General features: G+C 42.0%; 1 protein-coding gene across 1 annotated transcript in view; it reads right to left on the bottom strand.

Annotated features, from left to right (window-relative positions):
* Positions 1-17,698, bottom strand: part of LOC112862683 (uncharacterized) — a 187,853-nt gene that overhangs the window by 106,985 nt on the left and 63,170 nt on the right. The window contains exons 14-16 of the mRNA XM_086707547.1: positions 17,331-17,534; positions 3,828-4,020; positions 1,732-1,859 (exon numbers count right to left, since the gene is read on the bottom strand). Coding sequence (XP_086563673.1) covers positions 1,732-1,859; positions 3,828-4,020; positions 17,331-17,534 — 525 coding nt within the window. The remainder of the gene's footprint in view (positions 1-1,731; positions 1,860-3,827; positions 4,021-17,330; positions 17,535-17,698) is intronic.

Below are 17,698 nucleotides of genomic sequence, written 5' to 3'. Positions count from 1 at the left end.
CTCTAGTTTCTTTGGCTACTTCTTGTTTCCCTCAAGGATTCTTGTTCTGTGATCTTCCCCTTAAATTCAAGAATTACCCAGGGCTGCATTTAAGACATCTCTGGCTTTTCCTAGTTATTTGATTCATTACTGTGGCTCAACGTTCACCTTCATACCTCAGCTCATATCTGCTCCTGACCTTCAAACCTATACTTCCCACAAAACATTCACACCTGAGTTTTAGCAAACTCTCCTCACATGCCTGTTGTGGCAGACTCGGTATTACCTTCCCCTCCAAAGTGCCCCTCCTCCTGCATTCCATTTCAGTTAATAGCCTCCTCCCTGACCCTGAGAAAGTCCTTTTTAATTCCACCCTTATTAAACTCTCACCCCAGCGTCTGGTCTTCAAATCCCAACATTTCCATTTCTACAAAGTGCTCTCAAGTCTGCCCTCCTTCCTGTTGTCACTGTTCCATCCTTGGTGTAGGTCCCGTCTTCCCTCTCCAGGTCACTGTTGCAATAACTGCACTGCTCTTCTGCACGAGCTCCACTCTAATCTATTCTCCCCACGAATACCCCAGCAACTGGTGAAAACGGAGCTATGGTCGTATTTCTCCCTTACTGGAACTCACCGATGGCTCCTCTTTGCTCATAAAATACACTGTAAATGTTGTATGGATTAGCAGGCCCTTCACAGGCTGCACCCAAAACACATTCAGCTCATTTCTCATCATGCCTTTATAGCCTAGCCATAGAAGTCCTCTTGTTCTCCAAATTCACCATCTTCGTTTTATACCTCCCTGACATCGCTAATGCTGTTTCCTCTGCTTAAGGATTTTTCCTTCTCTGACAGACAACATCTTACACATCTCTTACTAACAGGATTAAATAAAGATCTATTCCTCTGAGAAGACTTGCCAATATTTCCTTTACTCCAATAGCCCCCCACAGGACAAATTCCTCCCTCCGCGGTGGTCTCTGGGGATCTTGTGTGTGCCTCAGTTGTAAGCTGTGAGTCACCTGTAATTTTTATTTAGAGACTGGGTCAACTTTTATAGACTAGAATTCCTTAAAGACAGAGATTATCTTCTCTTATTTATCCATATGTTCCTAATGTCTAGAATAGTTCCTGAGACAGAGGAGATACTTAATGTTTGATGAATAAACTCCCAAGAGTTGGTGACCATCAGAAGGGCTAATAATCCATGCTGTGGATACAAATGAAGAGCAGTGTCTCATTTATTACTAGGATATGAGCCATTGATGGTATGATGATGAATTTAGCAAGATGCCATCTCATTGCTTTAAACTCACCCTCGTAACTTGCTGTGCTGAGCATACCTTGCCCAACTGCCTGCCCCACCCACATGTGGTGTATTTCTAAAGGCCATAATAAAGTCAGGGTGTCTGTGTGTAGCAAAGTGAGGCTCGTCCCTGACAGGACAATGAATGTGAATGGAATCATCACCCATTCTCACTAAAAACATGTATATAAGATCCTAAATTATACAGCCCTCTAACAAATTATGCCTATAAGATAAAGTGGTACCCTTCACATTTTATTTTTTGTTAACAAGGAACCACAAGAAAATAAACTTATTATTCACACCCTTACAACTAGCTGAGATTATTTAAATAGAATAATTACATACTTTATTAGGAGCTGCCCCAAAAGACAGGCTTTTTGTTTGTTTTAAATACTGGGTTTTGTAAGAAAGTTTAACAGATGTTTTGTTTTCTAGGGAGAAATACCTGGCGCTTATTTTCTAGAAGAGCTGCTTCCCAGGTCCATATGTCATACAGCACAGCAAATCTGTCCACGCTTGCATGGGCCCATCCCCAGTCCTGGCCAGTATTTGACTTGCTGCCCTCTTTGTGACCTGGGAGAAGGGGGATGAGAATGATCAGAGACAGGCCTTTCCACGGAGCTATTCTCATTTGAAAAGCAGCCCTTGAACTGTCAGCTCCATCTCAGGAATGAAAACACTGAGTCAGTCACAGGGGTTCCTAAGAATCAGCTGGAGAGCCATTGGCCAAGACTAGGACCTAAGTTCACACTTGTTGACTTCTAAGTCAATAGAGGTTTTTGTTTCCACTTTTTATTTTAGTCTTAAAGGCTAATTTTAGAAATACAACCAAAATTCAGTTAATATGAAATCTTCACGAAAATATCCTCAAACCTGTAATTTAAAGGCAAAACATACATTTCACCTTCTCTAAAAATAGGTCCCTGGTGGTTTAACCACAAACCCAGGTTAACCCTGCTCTTCCAAGTGATATTAGCCAAGTAAAAACTTCTCAGAGAAGTTTCTAAGATATTCCTTAATTATGTTAATTCCTAACTTAAATCAATAAAGGTAAGTAATCCTTGTCATTATATTCAGCTAAAATATTTTCCCACTATATTAATGTTAATTTTTCAATACCAGCATGAGTATTGCTTTCAATTTTTGAGTGGTCTATTTCAGACTGAAATATCAAAAAGTAAGAGAGTTTCAGGTGCTGAACTTTGAGTTCAATAATTATCACGTATATGATGGGTACTGAACAAGAAAAAGACTTTGATCAGGAATTTCTTCAGCAGAGGTTGGGAAATCATTCCACAACGGATGACTACATATTCACTAGCTCGGTTGAAAGATGGTCTTGTTCATGTGGCTAAATAACTGCTGACTGTTTCAATCAAATTAAATTCTTAGCAGCTTGAAACAGTTGCACAGTATTATAAATTAATATCAATAAAAATTATGCCATCAGTATGTAGAATAACCAGTAAAGATAAAAGCTAAAAGTTGAAATTAAATGCCCTAGAATGTTGGATGCCATCACTGCATCCCATGATTCAGACACCCATGGTCTGTAACAAAGAGGGCAGAGTTCAATCCAATGTTAAGTTAATTCTGTCTGGCTCTGAAAGGTTAGTTGTCAAACATTCTTTGAGCAGTATTTTATATCAATATTAAAATTCTTTTTTTTAAGTTTATTTATTTTGAGAGAGAGAGAGAGAGGGAGGAGTAGAGAGGAGAGAGAGAGAGAATCCCAAGCAGGTTCACACCGGCAATGCAGAGCCCAACGTGGGGCTTGAACTCATGAACTGTGAGATCATGACCTGAGCAGAAACCAAGAGTCGGACGCTTAACTGACTGAGCCACCCAGGCACCCCAAAATGAATTATTCTCAATTACCAACCACATATATTACAAAATAGCACAAACCCTTGCTAAATTTCCTTTTAGGTGTTGCAATATGTCTAGAAACTCTAAGCTCTTTCCAAATATAATGCTAATGTCATCATATTATTCCAAAAGGATTCTTCTTTCCTCACCTATTTCTAGAATTGCATACATTTGAGTGACGCCAGAAGGAAGAAGAGAACCCATAGTATAGGTTATTTGATTACCCTGAGTAATGATTTCTCCTTTTGGTGCTTATCCTGCTGGATTTTTGTTAGGAACTCTAGGGTGTCTCTGCTTCTAACTGCTGTTTCCCCAAGGTCAATCACTTTTTTGTCACTTAGGAAAAAAGAATTATTACCTTCACTCCCTTACTTTGCTTCCCTCGGGGCACTGCATGACACCCCCTTCACCTGGTGGGGAACAAACAGAGTCTAAACAACAGTCAGAATTATAACCACGCTTTGAAAGAGGAGTCACAGTCTCCAACAAGAAGAGGGAGTTGAGCTAGAAGCAGAACCATATCTTCTCTAAAACAGGGGAGGTGTATGAACTTACTGAGTTTTCAGATACTATTGGATATGCATTTATGTTTCCAGGTGGAAGGTGTTAAACAGAGCCCTTAGTGTTTATTATTTGTTTGGCTGGTTGATTTTTTAAAATCTGACTTCTGACCTTTCTCTTTCTCAATGTAATGGCTGGCTACAAGCAGCATTTCTGCCTCCAGCTCCTTCAGATCACTCAAGGCTTCATCATACATGACATGCACTCCTTGCTGGTCCTGGGTGTAGACGTAACCCGCGTCTATGCTGTAGTAGTCATCCTGGTTCTCCACTTCTGAGAACTCCATGAACTGGATGCTGTGGACCTGGGGAAAGAAAGCCAAGCCCAGAAGTTACCGGAAAAGAAAGAGTTATATTTTGCCAGCCCAAATGGGCCAAACAGTAGGCTTCTGTTCTCATGCAGTAGGCTGTCAGTATGGAGCTGCAGACATGCTGAATGCATAAAGCACTGTATGTAGAGAAAGAGATATGAGCAAAGAATGTTGGCGGGGAAGGGTAGTGACATAGATAAATAGCTGATTAAGTTTTGTTCTGATTAACTCCAGGTTACCTGGAAAAAGGCAGGCAATAGAGCTGAGTGTTACTGGTCAGGGTGCCTGTGTTCTGGGCCTAGCTCTGCCAGGATCTCACCCTAGGCAAATCACTCAGCTACTCTTGGCCTCTGTGTCCTCACCTGTAACACAGAGACAATGGAGATACCACAACAGTTTTACAGGGGGCACGTTGACACTGTGCTTATGAAGCACTTGAGATCTATACACATGAGCTGTTAAAGACTTTTTCATTTTAATTATACAAATACTTTAAAGATGCATTAACACAATCTCATGTCTTAGTAATATATATACTGAATTGAATAGTGTTCCCCTAAAATTCATGTCCACCTGAAACCTGTGAATGTGACCTAATATGGAAATGGAGCCTTTGCAGACATACATAGGTTAAGATGAGGTCATAGTGGAGTAGGGTGACTCCAATGACTGATGTTCTTTTTTTTTTTAATTAATTAAAAAAATTTTTTTGAGAGAGAGAGACAGAAAGAGGGAGCACAAGCAGGGGAAGGACAGAGAGAGAGACAGGGAGATAGAATCTGAAGCAGGCTAGAGGCTCTGAGCTGTCAGCACAGAGCCCTATGTGGGGCTTGAACCACCAGCTGTGAGATCATGACCTGAGCCAGAAGTCAGACGCTTAACCGACTGAGGCCCCCAGGAGCTCCCAATGACTGATGTTTTTATAAAAAGAGGAAAACATGGAGACCGACTCAGAGGGGAGAAAGCCATGTGAGGACAGGGGTGGAGATTGGAGTGATGCATCTAGAAGCCAAGGATGCCAAGTAACAGCCAGGATTACTAGCAACTGCCAGATGCTAGGGGGGGACAAGGAAGGATCTTCCCCTGGAGACTTCAGAGGGAGCATGGCCCTGCTCATACCTTGATTTCGGACTTGTAACATCCAACACTATGACAGAATAAAGTTCTCTCCTGGTTGCTAGGAGCCACTCACTTTGTGATGTTTTGTTATGGCAACTCTAGGAAAGTAGTGCAAGTAACCTGGGTATTCCAATCATAATTTCTCTCAGATGACCGAGGAACTGTTGCATCCTGAGAATAATTTTTCTGATAATGATTCTCACAATTTCAAACTTCACTCTTCTCAAGCCCACCTCATGCCCACTCTTCACTCTGTCTCAGCAGAAGCCCCTCTGCTTCTCCACCTCCCCTCACACAGACCCGCTGGCTCACACCCACCTCTCCACTTCCTTCTGTTCTACGGGGAACAACCCTGCTCCCCTTCTCTGTGACCATTCCCTCCCATCTCTGAAGCTTCCCTTTTTCTTGGATACCCAACTCCTTGCAGCCAGCTATTTTCCCAACTGAAACTGAAACATGCTCACATCCCTCTCCTTTATTTTATTTTATTTTATTTTATTTTATTTTATTTTATTTTATTTTATTTTATTTTATTTTTTAAGTGTTTATTTATTTTTGAGAGAGAGAGAGCATGAGCAGTGGAGTGGCATTGAGCGAGGGGGACAGAGGATCCAAAGCAAGCTCTTTGACAAGCTCGCTGACAGCAGCGAGCCTGACATGGGGCTCAAACCCATGAACTATGAGATCGTGACCTGAGCCGAACTCAGACACTCAACCGACTGAGCCACTCATGTGCCCCTCACATCCATCTCATTTTCAAAATATCCCCTTGCCCCTCCCCAGGTCCCACCTTTTGTCTCCCCTCCTCCCTACAATCTAACCTCCCAAGATGTGATCTGCATTCACTGTCTCCATTTCCTCATCTCCTACTCCTCACCCATCTCCATCTGACTCCTGTCTCCATCAAACCAAACCACTTTCACTAAGACCAACAGTGACCTTTTCTCCACATCCAGCAGACTGTCTTTAGCCATCTTATGTAATCTCTCAGGAGCATGTGACACAGTTTTACACTTCCTGCTTCTTTCTTTTTCTTTCTTTCTTTCTTTCTTTCTTTCTTTCTTTCTTTCTTTCTTTCTTTCTTTCTTTCTTTCTTTCATGTTTTTTATTTTTGAGAGAGAGACAGCATGAGCTGGGAAGGGTCAGAGAGAGGGGAGACACAGAATCCGAAGCAAGCTCCAGGCTCTGAGCTGTCAGCACAGAGCCTGACATGGGGCTCGAACCCACGGACCGCGAGATCATGACCTGAGCTGAAGTCAGATGCTTAACCGACTGAGCCACCCAGGCGCCCCTATTATTATTATTTTTAATTTACATCCCAGTTAGTTAGCTTACAGCGGAATAATGATTTCAGGAGTAGAATCCAGTGATTCATCCCCTACATATAACACTCAGTGTTCATCCCAACAAGTGTCCTCCTTAATGCCCATTGCCCATTTAGCTCATCCCTCACCCACAACCCCTCCAGCAGCCCTGTTTGTTCTCCATATTTAAGAGTCTCTTATGTTTTGTCCCCTTCCCTGTTTTTGTATTATTTTTGCTTCCCTTCCCTTATGTTCATCTGTTTGTATCTTAAATTCCACATATGAGTGAAGTCATATTTGTCTTTCTCTAATTTCACTTAGCATAATACGCTCCAGTTCCATCCACATTGTTGCAAATGGCAAGATTTCATTCTTTTTGATTGCTGAGTAATACTCCATCATATATATACACACATACACACACACACACACACACACACACACACACACACACACACACACATCACATCACAGCTTCTTTATCCATTCCAAAGCCGATGGACATGTGGGCTCTTTTCCATATTTTGGCTATTGTTGATAGCGCTGCTGTAAACATTGTGCACTCCCTGCTTCTTGACTCACTCATTTCCCTGGCCTCCTGAGACCCCACCTTCTCTTTGGTCTCACCAACTTTCCAGCCATCCCTTTGCTGATACTTGAGGTGTATTTTTCTCTATCGGGTCATTAAACAGGAGTCACACTTAAGACCCAGTCTTAGGACCTCATCTTTTCCTCCTATACTCCTTCCTTGGGAGGCAGTATACTTTCACTGCTGAGATTACCTTCTCTAGACCATTTGCTCCCTGGTATCTGTAATCCAGGCCTCCTAGAGCTCCAGACCCACATATCCAATGACCTATTTGGCATCTGTTCCTGGGCATCTCAAAGGCCCCTCAAATTTAATATGATAAAATTGTGTTTCTCCCACAAACCTGGGCCATCTCCAACTTGCCCATTTTGGTCAACAGCACCATCACCCAGTCACTTCCTCTAGCATGAATCATTCCTGCCATCTCCTTCTGCCTCACCCTACATGTTTAGTCTATCACCAACTCCTGTTGATTTGACTTCCTATCTTTCCAATCCATCACTTCTCTGCATCTCCACCACCCACCATCCTAGTCCAAGCTGTAATTAGCTTTCACCAGGAAAGTCTAGGAGCTTCTAAACTGGTTTAGCCTCTTAATTGGTCTATCGACATTGCTTCTGGCCTGAGTTTCTTTTCCCTCATTTTACTCACTGCTGACAGATCTTTTAGAAGTGCAGTTTTGAGGGGTGATCAAGGTGGCTCAGTTGGTTGGGCTTCCAATTTTGGCTCAAGTCATGATCTTATGGTTGACAAGTATAAGCCCCACATCAGGCTCTGTGCTGACAGCTTAGAGCCTGGAGCCTATTTCAGATTCTGTGTCTCCCTCTCTCTCTTACCCTCCCCCACTCATGCTCTGTCTCTCTCAAAGATAAATAAACATTAAAAAAATTATTAAAAACAAAGAAATGCAGTTTTGATTGTCTTGTTTCCTCCACTTTAATATTCCTGAAAGGCATCCCATCACTTACAGAATAAAGCAAAACTCCTTAACAGGGCCTACACAGTCTGGCCCCTGCCTATCTCTCTCCATTGGTTCTCAACCAAATGTGATTTTGCTCCCCAGTGGACATTTGGCCATGTCTGGAGACATTTTTGGTTGTCACAACTTGGAGGTAGGTGCTACTGGCATCTAGGGGGTAAAGGCCAGGAACGCTGCTAAATATCCTGTAATGGTTGGGACAGCCTCCCACAACAAAAGAATTATCAAACGCAAAATGTCAATAGTGCCAAGTTCAAGAAACATTGGGCTAGTTTCATTTTGCATCACTTTCCACCTGGATCACTGTGTCCCAGCCATTCATGTCTTTTGGTTTCTTGTGAGTGCCATACTCTCTCTCTGCACAGGTCTTTGCACAATCTATCTCCTCTCCATTGAAAGATCTCCTTCCTCCTTTGCCTAGTTAAAGCCTTTTCACCTTCCAACCTCAGCTCTATCATTACTTTCACAGGGAACTCCTGCTGGCTTCCCTATAACACCAAGTATCTCTTTTGAGGCACTTACTGAGGTTGTTGTCTTAAATTTATTTGTGTGAGTATTGATCAATATTTGTCTCACTCACTGGATTTTAAGTACTATGAGGGTAAGGAACATGTATATTTTTGTTCATTATTGTATCCTCAGTGTTTATTAGAGGGCCTAACACATAAAAAGTTAGAAAATAAGTAAAAGAATGGATGAAGAGATAGTTCTTTATATTTTTGTACACAGATTTCTTTTAGTCTATGATTTTATGATGTTTACTTGTACTTCTAACATATACCAGTCAGAAATCCTGTATTTGGCCCTCATGGATTCTCACCTCATGTCATTACACCTAATAAATGCATTCTCAATGGGGGTGATAATGTCCAGGGTAAAAAGTAGTTCTTGGAGGGGCACCTGAGTGGCTCAGTCGGTTAAGCATCTGCCTTTGGCCCAGATCATGATCTCGTGGTTTGTGCGTTTGAGCCCCATATCGGACTTGCTGCTGTCAGCCTGTCAGTACAGAGCCTGCTTGGGATCCTCTGTTCCCCTCTCACAGCTCCTCCCTCTGCTTGTGCTCTCTCAAAAATAAATAAACATTTTTTTAAGAAAAGTATTTCCTGGAGGACAAAAAAATCTTACTTTTTTATGGTATAAAGCACAGATATACATACTATACACATATGTGGCATATCTCTGGTATTAACATTTCTTTGGAGGGGGACTGTTGGGGAAAAAAGTCTAAAATGAGTCCTTGTGGGGGAAGCAATAATGAAAAAAAGGTTAGGAGACATTGGCCCAGTTTTTCATATATACATGAAATATGATATAAATAATATTTATCATCTTAGCTATTTTTCAGTTTACAGTTTAGTGGCATTAATTATAGTCCACATTGTTGTGCATCCATCACCACCATCCATCTCTAGAACTCTTTTCACCTTGCAAAACTGGAATTCTGTATCCATTGAACAATAACCCCTATTCCCTCTCCCCCCAACTCCTGGCCTCTACCATTCTCCATATTGTCTCAAGTGAATGTGACTACTCTAGATACCACATATAAATGGAATCATACAGTATTGGTCCTTTTGTGACTGGCTTATTCCACTGAGCATAATGTTCTCAAGTTTTATCCATGTTGCAGCCTGTGTCATATTTTCCTTCCTTTTTAAGATTGACTAATTTTCCATTTTATGTATATATCCTATTTACCATCTGTCAATGGACACTCGAATTGCTTCCACCTTTTGCCTATTGTGAATAATAGGCAAATAGAATAGGCAAATAGAATAATAATTATGAACATAGGTGTGCAAATATCTCTTTGAATCCCTGCTTTCAATGCTGGACCAGAAGTCGAATTACTGGACCATATGGTATTCCTATCTTTAAATTTTTGAAGAAGCATACTGTTCTTCTGTAAATGGTGGCTGCATGATTTACATTCCCACCAACAGTACACAAGGGCTCCAATTTCTGCTTTTTGCTATTCTTTAGGCATACAAATTTTTTTTAAGTTTATTTATTTTTGAGAGAGAGAGAGAGAGAGAGTGAGTTGGGGAGAGACAGAGAGTGGGCAGGGAAAGGGAATCCAAAGTGGGCTCATGCTGTCAGTGCAGAGCTTGACACGGGGCTCGAACTCACAAACTGTGAGATCATGACCCAAGCTGAAGTCAGGTGCTTAACCGACTGAGCCACCCAGGCACACCTAGGCATACAACTTTTTAATAATTAGGCGCCTCCTTTGACTAGGAGTTCCCAAACTGAAAGTATTGTTTCTTATAAAATGATAAACACCAATGAAAACCAGAAAACATGCTGAGAAAATGACATCACATACAAAAGTTAAACAGCTTGCTTAGATTTATAAGCTAGTATATTGGCTTTTGCTGTGGGCATTTTAGCTCCTATCACCTGTTATGCAAACTGGGCTCTTCTTTAAGGAGAAAAGGGACAACTTAGTGTGGAGTCCTTTATCCACTTTATCGGAGAAAAACTTTCCCAATGTTCTTGTGCTGGGGCATTTTCTAAAACTAAAGAAACAGCTATTAGATTGAGTTTCTGAAGCTGATGGAAAGCATTGCAGTGTCAAGATGCTGACTGTACTACCATTATCTATTTAAATTGCCTTTTTTTCCACTCTCCCCACCAGCGCCTCATTGTTCAAGCCCTCTACATAGACATACATATTCCTTCTCTTTTCTTCCCTCAGTTCCTGTCTCTGAAATGTGTGCTTATGTCCATAGGAGATGAATTTCAAAGACTAGATGGACAAATTACTTCATGCAGGGTTATGTCTCAGCCATTATCATATTTCCTTTCTAATTTCTTCCACAACTATGTGGAAGGCTCCCCCTTCTAAAGTTTCTGTGGTCTAGACAGTTGGTCCTTCAATATTATGCTTAGAGGAGTGGCAGGAAGGGGAAGGCAATAATTATCTGTTTGGGTAAGAAATAATCTGATCTTTGGAAAGATTCGTATGTTTTTAAGACTGCAAATTAACTGATGCCAAGATAACTATTTGAATATATAGTAAATATAGTAGAATTGGTGGCCCATCATTTGTTTTCTTCATTCCATCGGTTTCTACCATCACTTGTTAATACGAATTTTAGGCCTTTTGGCAATTAGACAATATTTCTCTGACCAGCTTACCTTTTTCTAGATAATCTTTACATTGATTGCAGATAATAATAGCCCAGTATAAGAATTTCACCAAAAATCGTCAGATGAATGACTCAACCCATTGGCTATAATCTTTCAAATATTTTTAAAAGAAAATTTAAAAATCTATCTCTGTCTCCCTTGATAAGTATAATATTGTTATTGTAGCAAATTGTTCTTCATTTGAACAGCATGATATACTTTGTAATTTCATGTACACTGTCTTTTTGTGATGTCACAACTATTTTGTTAATGAACAGAGCCTTTCTTCTGCCCAATAAATATTTATTTAATGCCTACTGTATGAAAGATACATATCCAACTTTCTGTTTCTTTTTGCCACCTGAACATCTAATAAGCATCTGAAAATTTCTAAATCCTAAACTGAGATCCTGATCTTCCTAACAAACCCATTCTAAGATGGCAGATGATGGCAACTCCAAACTTCCAGATGCTGAGACCCAAACTTTGGAATCAATCTTGATTTCTCTTTTTCTATATTCCACATCCTATCTTCCTGGAAATCATACCGGCTGTACCTTCAAAGTATGTCCAGAATCTGACCATTTCTCACCGTGCTGTCTTCTCAGACACATTGCCTCTAGTTTGATTAAGGCAATAATCTCCTAACTAGTCTATTTAGTCCTACAGTATCTTCAGTCTATTCCCAATGCAGCAGCATAGATGTTAAAATGTAAATCAAATAACATCACTCTTCTGCTCAATACTCTCCAGTGGCTCCCATTCTCACTCAAAGTCAGAGTCCTTGAAATGGTCCACAAGGCCCTACACAATCTGTTCCCCACCCCTCCAATCTCCCTACTATAATTCCTGCCAATTTCCCCCTCATGCGTTCGAGCTGTGCTGAACTCCTTGCTGTTCTTACAACAATGCTATCCTCGGTTCTGCCTCAGGGCCTTTGCATTGGCTTTCCCCTGTCTGTCACTCTTCTCCCAGTCAGTCATGTGGTTTCCTTCCTGATTTCCTTCAGGTCTTTACTCAGATAGTACCTTCTTAGTAAGGCCTTCCCTGACCACCCTACTTACAGTTTCAACATCCCATCACCAGCCTCCACCTCTATCACCCTTTCCTTCTTAATTTTTCTCCACAGTGCCTATCACCATGTTCACTAGTCTACAAAGGCTAGGTTATTCTGTGAGAACTCCAAAGTTCAGTGGCCTACAGTTAAAATTAATTTTTCGCTTATGCAGAGTCCACTGCAGAACATGTTGCTTTCTAGGCAGCCATTTTCCAACAGTGACCCAGTGATCCAGGATGTTTCTATTTTGTGGCTCAATAAGTGCCTTCCAATGGCTACAGCAAGTGAAAAGAGCTCGAGGGTCAAGGACCAGCTCTTAAATACTTTGGTCTGGAAGTGACATGTCATTTCTGCTCACAGCCCACTGGCCAAAGCTCATCACTAGGCCCCAACTGCAAGGAACTAGGAAGTCTGAGGAAGCTTTGGTGCCAAACCATCTGACATTCTATATATGTTGCTTATTTATTTAATGTCTGTCTCTTTCCACTAAAGAGTTCCATGATGGCAGGGATTTGTGCCAGTTTTGGTTACTGCTGTATCCTCAGTGCCTAGTAAACTGATCAGAATATTTGTGGAATGAATGCGGGAATGAATGAAGAAATGAATGAGCTGAGTGCTGTAATGGAGTTAGACCATGGGGAGAACCATTCAGCTTTGCATGGGGATATAAGGAAGGCTTCCAGAGAGGTGTTATTTGAATGGACTCTTGGATAGGGTAGGTACTTGCCAAGGAAAGAGGAAGTGAGGGACAGAAGGGCCAATATGTACAAGGCCCAGAGGCATGAACAGCTCTGCCCATTGAGAGGAGGGCCAGGCCCAGATCCAGAAGAATGGAAATATAGAGACAGTGGAGGGAAATGAGGTCCAAGAGGTTGGGGGCCAGATTGTGCCTGGCCTTGAAGACTGTGCCTAGGAGCCTGAACTTTATCTCAGGAGAAACAGGATACTCCTGAAGGCCTTCAGGCAAGGGAATGAACGTGATCACATTTGGGCAAAGATCGTGAGAAACTTATAAAGCGATGAAGAGGGCCATTCTCTTATTTAAAATTCTCTGCTCCCCACCAACCTTGGAACTGGTCCCTATCCTAAAGAGCACCTAGCCTTTAATGGACTGGCCTGATTTTTTTCTGCAGCCTCCTCATTCCCTCCACTTACTCATAACAACCTCTGCTACTAGCATGCCAAGTCCAGGCAGATCCCGAACATGCCATGGAATGTCAGACCTCCATGTCAAAAGAGACTTGCTTACGGTCAGATGTGCAGGAAAAGCCTGTCACGTCTCATTTGGGGGCTCCTTCTACTCTGCCACATGCTTAAAGTAAACTCATAAAGTGCCCATGATGGGTGGTAGGTGCTTTCCTGTTTGGGTATTGTCACAGAGTGAGCGCTTATTAATACTAGCTCAAGATTTTCCTCCATCCAGGGAAGAGGTCTCCATCTTAGGGGCTTCTCCAATGTCAGCTCCCCAGGCTGGTAAGGGCAATGATCTTGGCCCAGTTTTGGCCCTGGGCCTTGTGGGATCACCCCCAACAAACTAGCATCTGTGCCTACCATCCCCAACAGGGGAAAAAATCACATAGTTAGGCCTGGACATTCCAGTTTAAATGTTGACAAGGCCACACACACGGAACTAAACCACATGGTCGTACTAAAGACTCTGAAAGAAGGCCACCTCCTGGAGTTTCTCACATATAGCAGTAGCTTCTGGCAGCTTCCAAGGGAGATGTTATTCCTGTCATTTATGAGAGCAGAGAACAGTAATACTGCACACCCTTCAGAAGCTCCTCCTGCCATTGATGGGCAGAATAGGATTTGATTCCCCTCCCTTCCTTTGTGTCTACCCCCAAACTCCATCCCAGAACAAACAAACTGAGAGAGAGCTCAGTGGTAAGAAAATTTCTTTCTTTTTTTTTTTTAATCTATTAGCAAATAACAGCACAGCTATGGTATGAGGTCAGCTCAATATTAGCAAGAGAAAGATGTGTTTGTTTTATAGGTGTGTTCATTTCAGAAGCATCTTACCCTGCCCTCTAGCTCCACTGAGGGGCATACTTACTAGACTTGACTAACGAGCTAGGATCAAGTGAGAGGGGCAGAGGGGCAACACTGTGTATGAGGAGCGGATGGGGGATGGTACTTGTTAGTGAAGGAGACCAAAAAGAGAAGTCTCCCATATACTGAGTGAAGCTTGGACCCTAGGTGACTGGATGGAAAAATAAAATGTTTTTCAGTATCTAGAGCTGCTCTATTCTGTAATACAGTAGCCTCTAACCACATGTGGCTATTGAGCACTTGCAATGTGACTTGTCTGAGTGGAGGTGTGCTGTATATATAAGGTAAACACATTTTGAAGACTTAGTATAAAAAAGAATGGGGGCGCCTGGGTGGCGCAGTCGGTTAAGCGTCCGACTTCAGCCAGGTCACGATCTCGCGGTCGGTGAGTTCGAGCCCCACGTCGGGCTCTGGGCTGATGGCTCAGAGCCTGGAGCCTGCTTCCGATTCTGTGTCTCCCTCTCTCTCTGCCCCTCCCCCGTTCATGCTCTGTCTCTCTCTGTCCCAAAAATAAATAAAAAACGTTGAAAAAAAATTAAAAAAAAAAAAAAAAAAAGAAGTACATTAGGGGTGGCTGGGTAGCTCAGTTGGTTAAGCATCCAACTTCAGCTCAGGTCATGATCTCGTGGTCTGTGAGTTTGAGCCCCGATTTAGGCTCTGTGCTGACAGCTTGAAGCCTGGAGCCTGCTTCACATTCTGTGTCTCCCCCCCCCTCTCTCTGCACCTCCCCCACTTGCACTCATCTCTCTCTCCCTCTCTGAAAAATAAATAAACATTAAAAAAAAGTACGGTATCTCATCAATTATTTCTTTATATTGAGTATATGTTAAAATGATAATATTTTGGATATATCGGGTTAAATAGATTATATGATTAAAGTTAATTTCATATTTATGCATTTATTTTTTATTTTATTTTTTTAATTTTTAAAAGTTTACTTATTTATTTTTTAATTTTTTTAGTTTATTTATTTTTGAGAGAGGGAGAGAGACAGAGTGAGAGCAGGGGAGGGGCAGAAAGAGAGGGAGGCAGAAAATCCAAAGCAGGCTGCAGGCTCTGAGCTGTCAGCACAGAGCCTGATGCAGGGCCCAAATTCACAAAGCGTGGGATGATGACCTGAGATGAAACCAAGATTTGGATGCTTAACTGACTGAGCCACCCAGGAGTCCCCAGTTTATTTATTTATTTTGAGAGAGAGTACACAGGAGGGGCAAAGAGAGAGGGAGAGGGAAAGAGAGAAAATCTCAAGTAGGCTCCGCACTGTCACAGTGCAGAGCCCAATGAGGGCCTTGAACTCAGGAACTGTGAGATCATGACCTGAGCTGAAGTCAAGAGTCAGTAGCTTAACTGACTGAGCCACCAAGGCACCCCTCTTTATACTTTTAAAATGTGGCTACTAGAATATTGTAAACTATACACGTGGCTTGTGTTGTATTTCTATTGGACAGAGCTACTCTAGACTGCCTATGGATGACAGTTGATAATAAGATTTCTCAGCCTTATAGACATGACGAGCTTTAAGTCAGGGGTCATATGAGCTTAAAATTCAACTTGCTTTGTAGCAAATTAGATTTTATTTTTCACATTTGTCAAACTATCTTTTTTTTTATTTTTTTTATTTTTATTTTTTTTATTTTTATTTTTTTTCAACGTTTTATTTATTTTTGGGACAGAGAGAGACAGAGCATGAACGGGGGAGGGGCAGAGAGAGAGGGAGACACAGAATCGGAAACAGGCTCCAGGCTCTGAGCCATCAGCCCAGAGCCCGACGCGGGGCTCGAACTCACGGACCGCGAGATCGTGACCTGGCTGAAGTCGGACGCTTAACCGACTGCGCCACCCAGGCGCCCCTGTCAAACTATCTTTTAAGAAGATTAAGTTCCTATAAAATCCTACCTTCAGGAATACAATTTCTAGAGATTGAAATGAAAATATTGCAAGAGTGTCTGCCATATTCCAAGAAACTGTAGGCACTTTTAACTTTATTCCTAAAGAAAGGGAGTTGATATGAATTTAGTGGACTATAGAAAAATATATTCAAGAGATATTAAAAGTACCAACGGGCAAACACGCTTTTACAGGGATGAACGATATTTAATTGTCCAGCTCTTTCCAATTTTTTTCTACCTTTGTTTTCTAATCTGTATTTTCACTTGGGGCTTGAAAAACAGGAAAGAGGCAGAAGGGTACCTCTAACAATGTCAAAAAGGGTCTTATGAGAGCGTCTCTGTAAAGACATGTGGTTCTCAGGCTAGGATAACATAAAGGCCTCCTCATGTTCTGCTCACTATAAAGTCAACAAACCTGCAGCTGAAATGCCTTCCTTCCTCATGTGTCCTCCAGGGCTGCTTTTACTGCTCTCTGCCTACTCTCAAGTGGACACTGCATTTTTCTAAAAAGCCATATCCCTGGGGAGCCGGCTGGCTCAGTTGGTTAAGCATCTGACTTCGGCTCAGGTCATAATCTCATGGTGCGTGGGTTCGAGCCCTGCGTCGGGCTCTGTGCTGACAGCTCAGAGCCTGGAGCCTGCTTCGGATTCTGTGTCTCCCTCTCTCTCTGCCCTTCCCCCACTCACACTCTGTCTCTCTCTCTCTCTCTCTCTCAAAATAAATAAATATTAAAAAACATTAAATTTTTCAGAGAAGAAACTGAGGGTTGATGGGGGAGTAGGGGAGAGGGGAAAATGGGTGATGGGCATTGAGGAGGGCACCTGTTGGGATGAGCACTGGGTGTTGTATGTAAGCGATGAACCATGGGAATCTACCCCCAAAGCCAAGAGCACACTGTACAAACTGTATGTTAGCCAATTTGACAATAAATTATATTAAAACTTAAAAAATAAAATACAGTAAAAACCATTAAATTTCATTTTAAATTATTATTATTATATTTTATTTTAAATTAATGTTTAACTAATAAACATTAATTTTTTTTTTTTTTAAAAAGCATATCCCTAAGAACCCCCCACCTGTCATTCCATCACGTTAACCGATTCCAGGTGCTACATAAGAAGAAGGGCGCTTGGGAGACAGGATAATCAAGGGAGAAAAAAATCTCGAATCTTGACCTCACCTTGTGCTCAGCAGATGTCCCGTGGACATAGCGGTGAGCTCCCAGGCCTTGCAAGATGCCCAAGCCTCCTTTTGCCATGTTTACCCGGGAACTGTCCTCTGTGGTGGGGACCAGACTCCCTGCAACCATGGTAAGGCCTGAAGTGTTGATTGTCAGCGTTCGTTCAACAGATCTGAAATAGTTCAGAATTCCTAAACAGACGCGCTGAAACAAAGAAAGACTAGGTTAGGCCCCTGCCCTTTGCTGGCCCCACACAACAGAGTAAAACTGAATGGGGTTGCCAGGTCAACCCTACTGCTGAGAAACACACCACCCCCAGAATGGCCTGATTTTGTGGAAAAATATCCAAACAAAGAACAGGTGTAAGG

Source organism: Puma concolor, chromosome B2 (genome assembly GCF_028749965.1).
Source record: "Puma concolor isolate L17-30 chromosome B2, mPumCon1.1.hap2, whole genome shotgun sequence".
NCBI lineage: Eukaryota > Metazoa > Chordata > Mammalia > Carnivora > Felidae > Puma > Puma concolor.
Note: the sequence above shows the minus strand (reverse complement) of the source record. Positions and strands in the feature narration are given on the sequence as shown.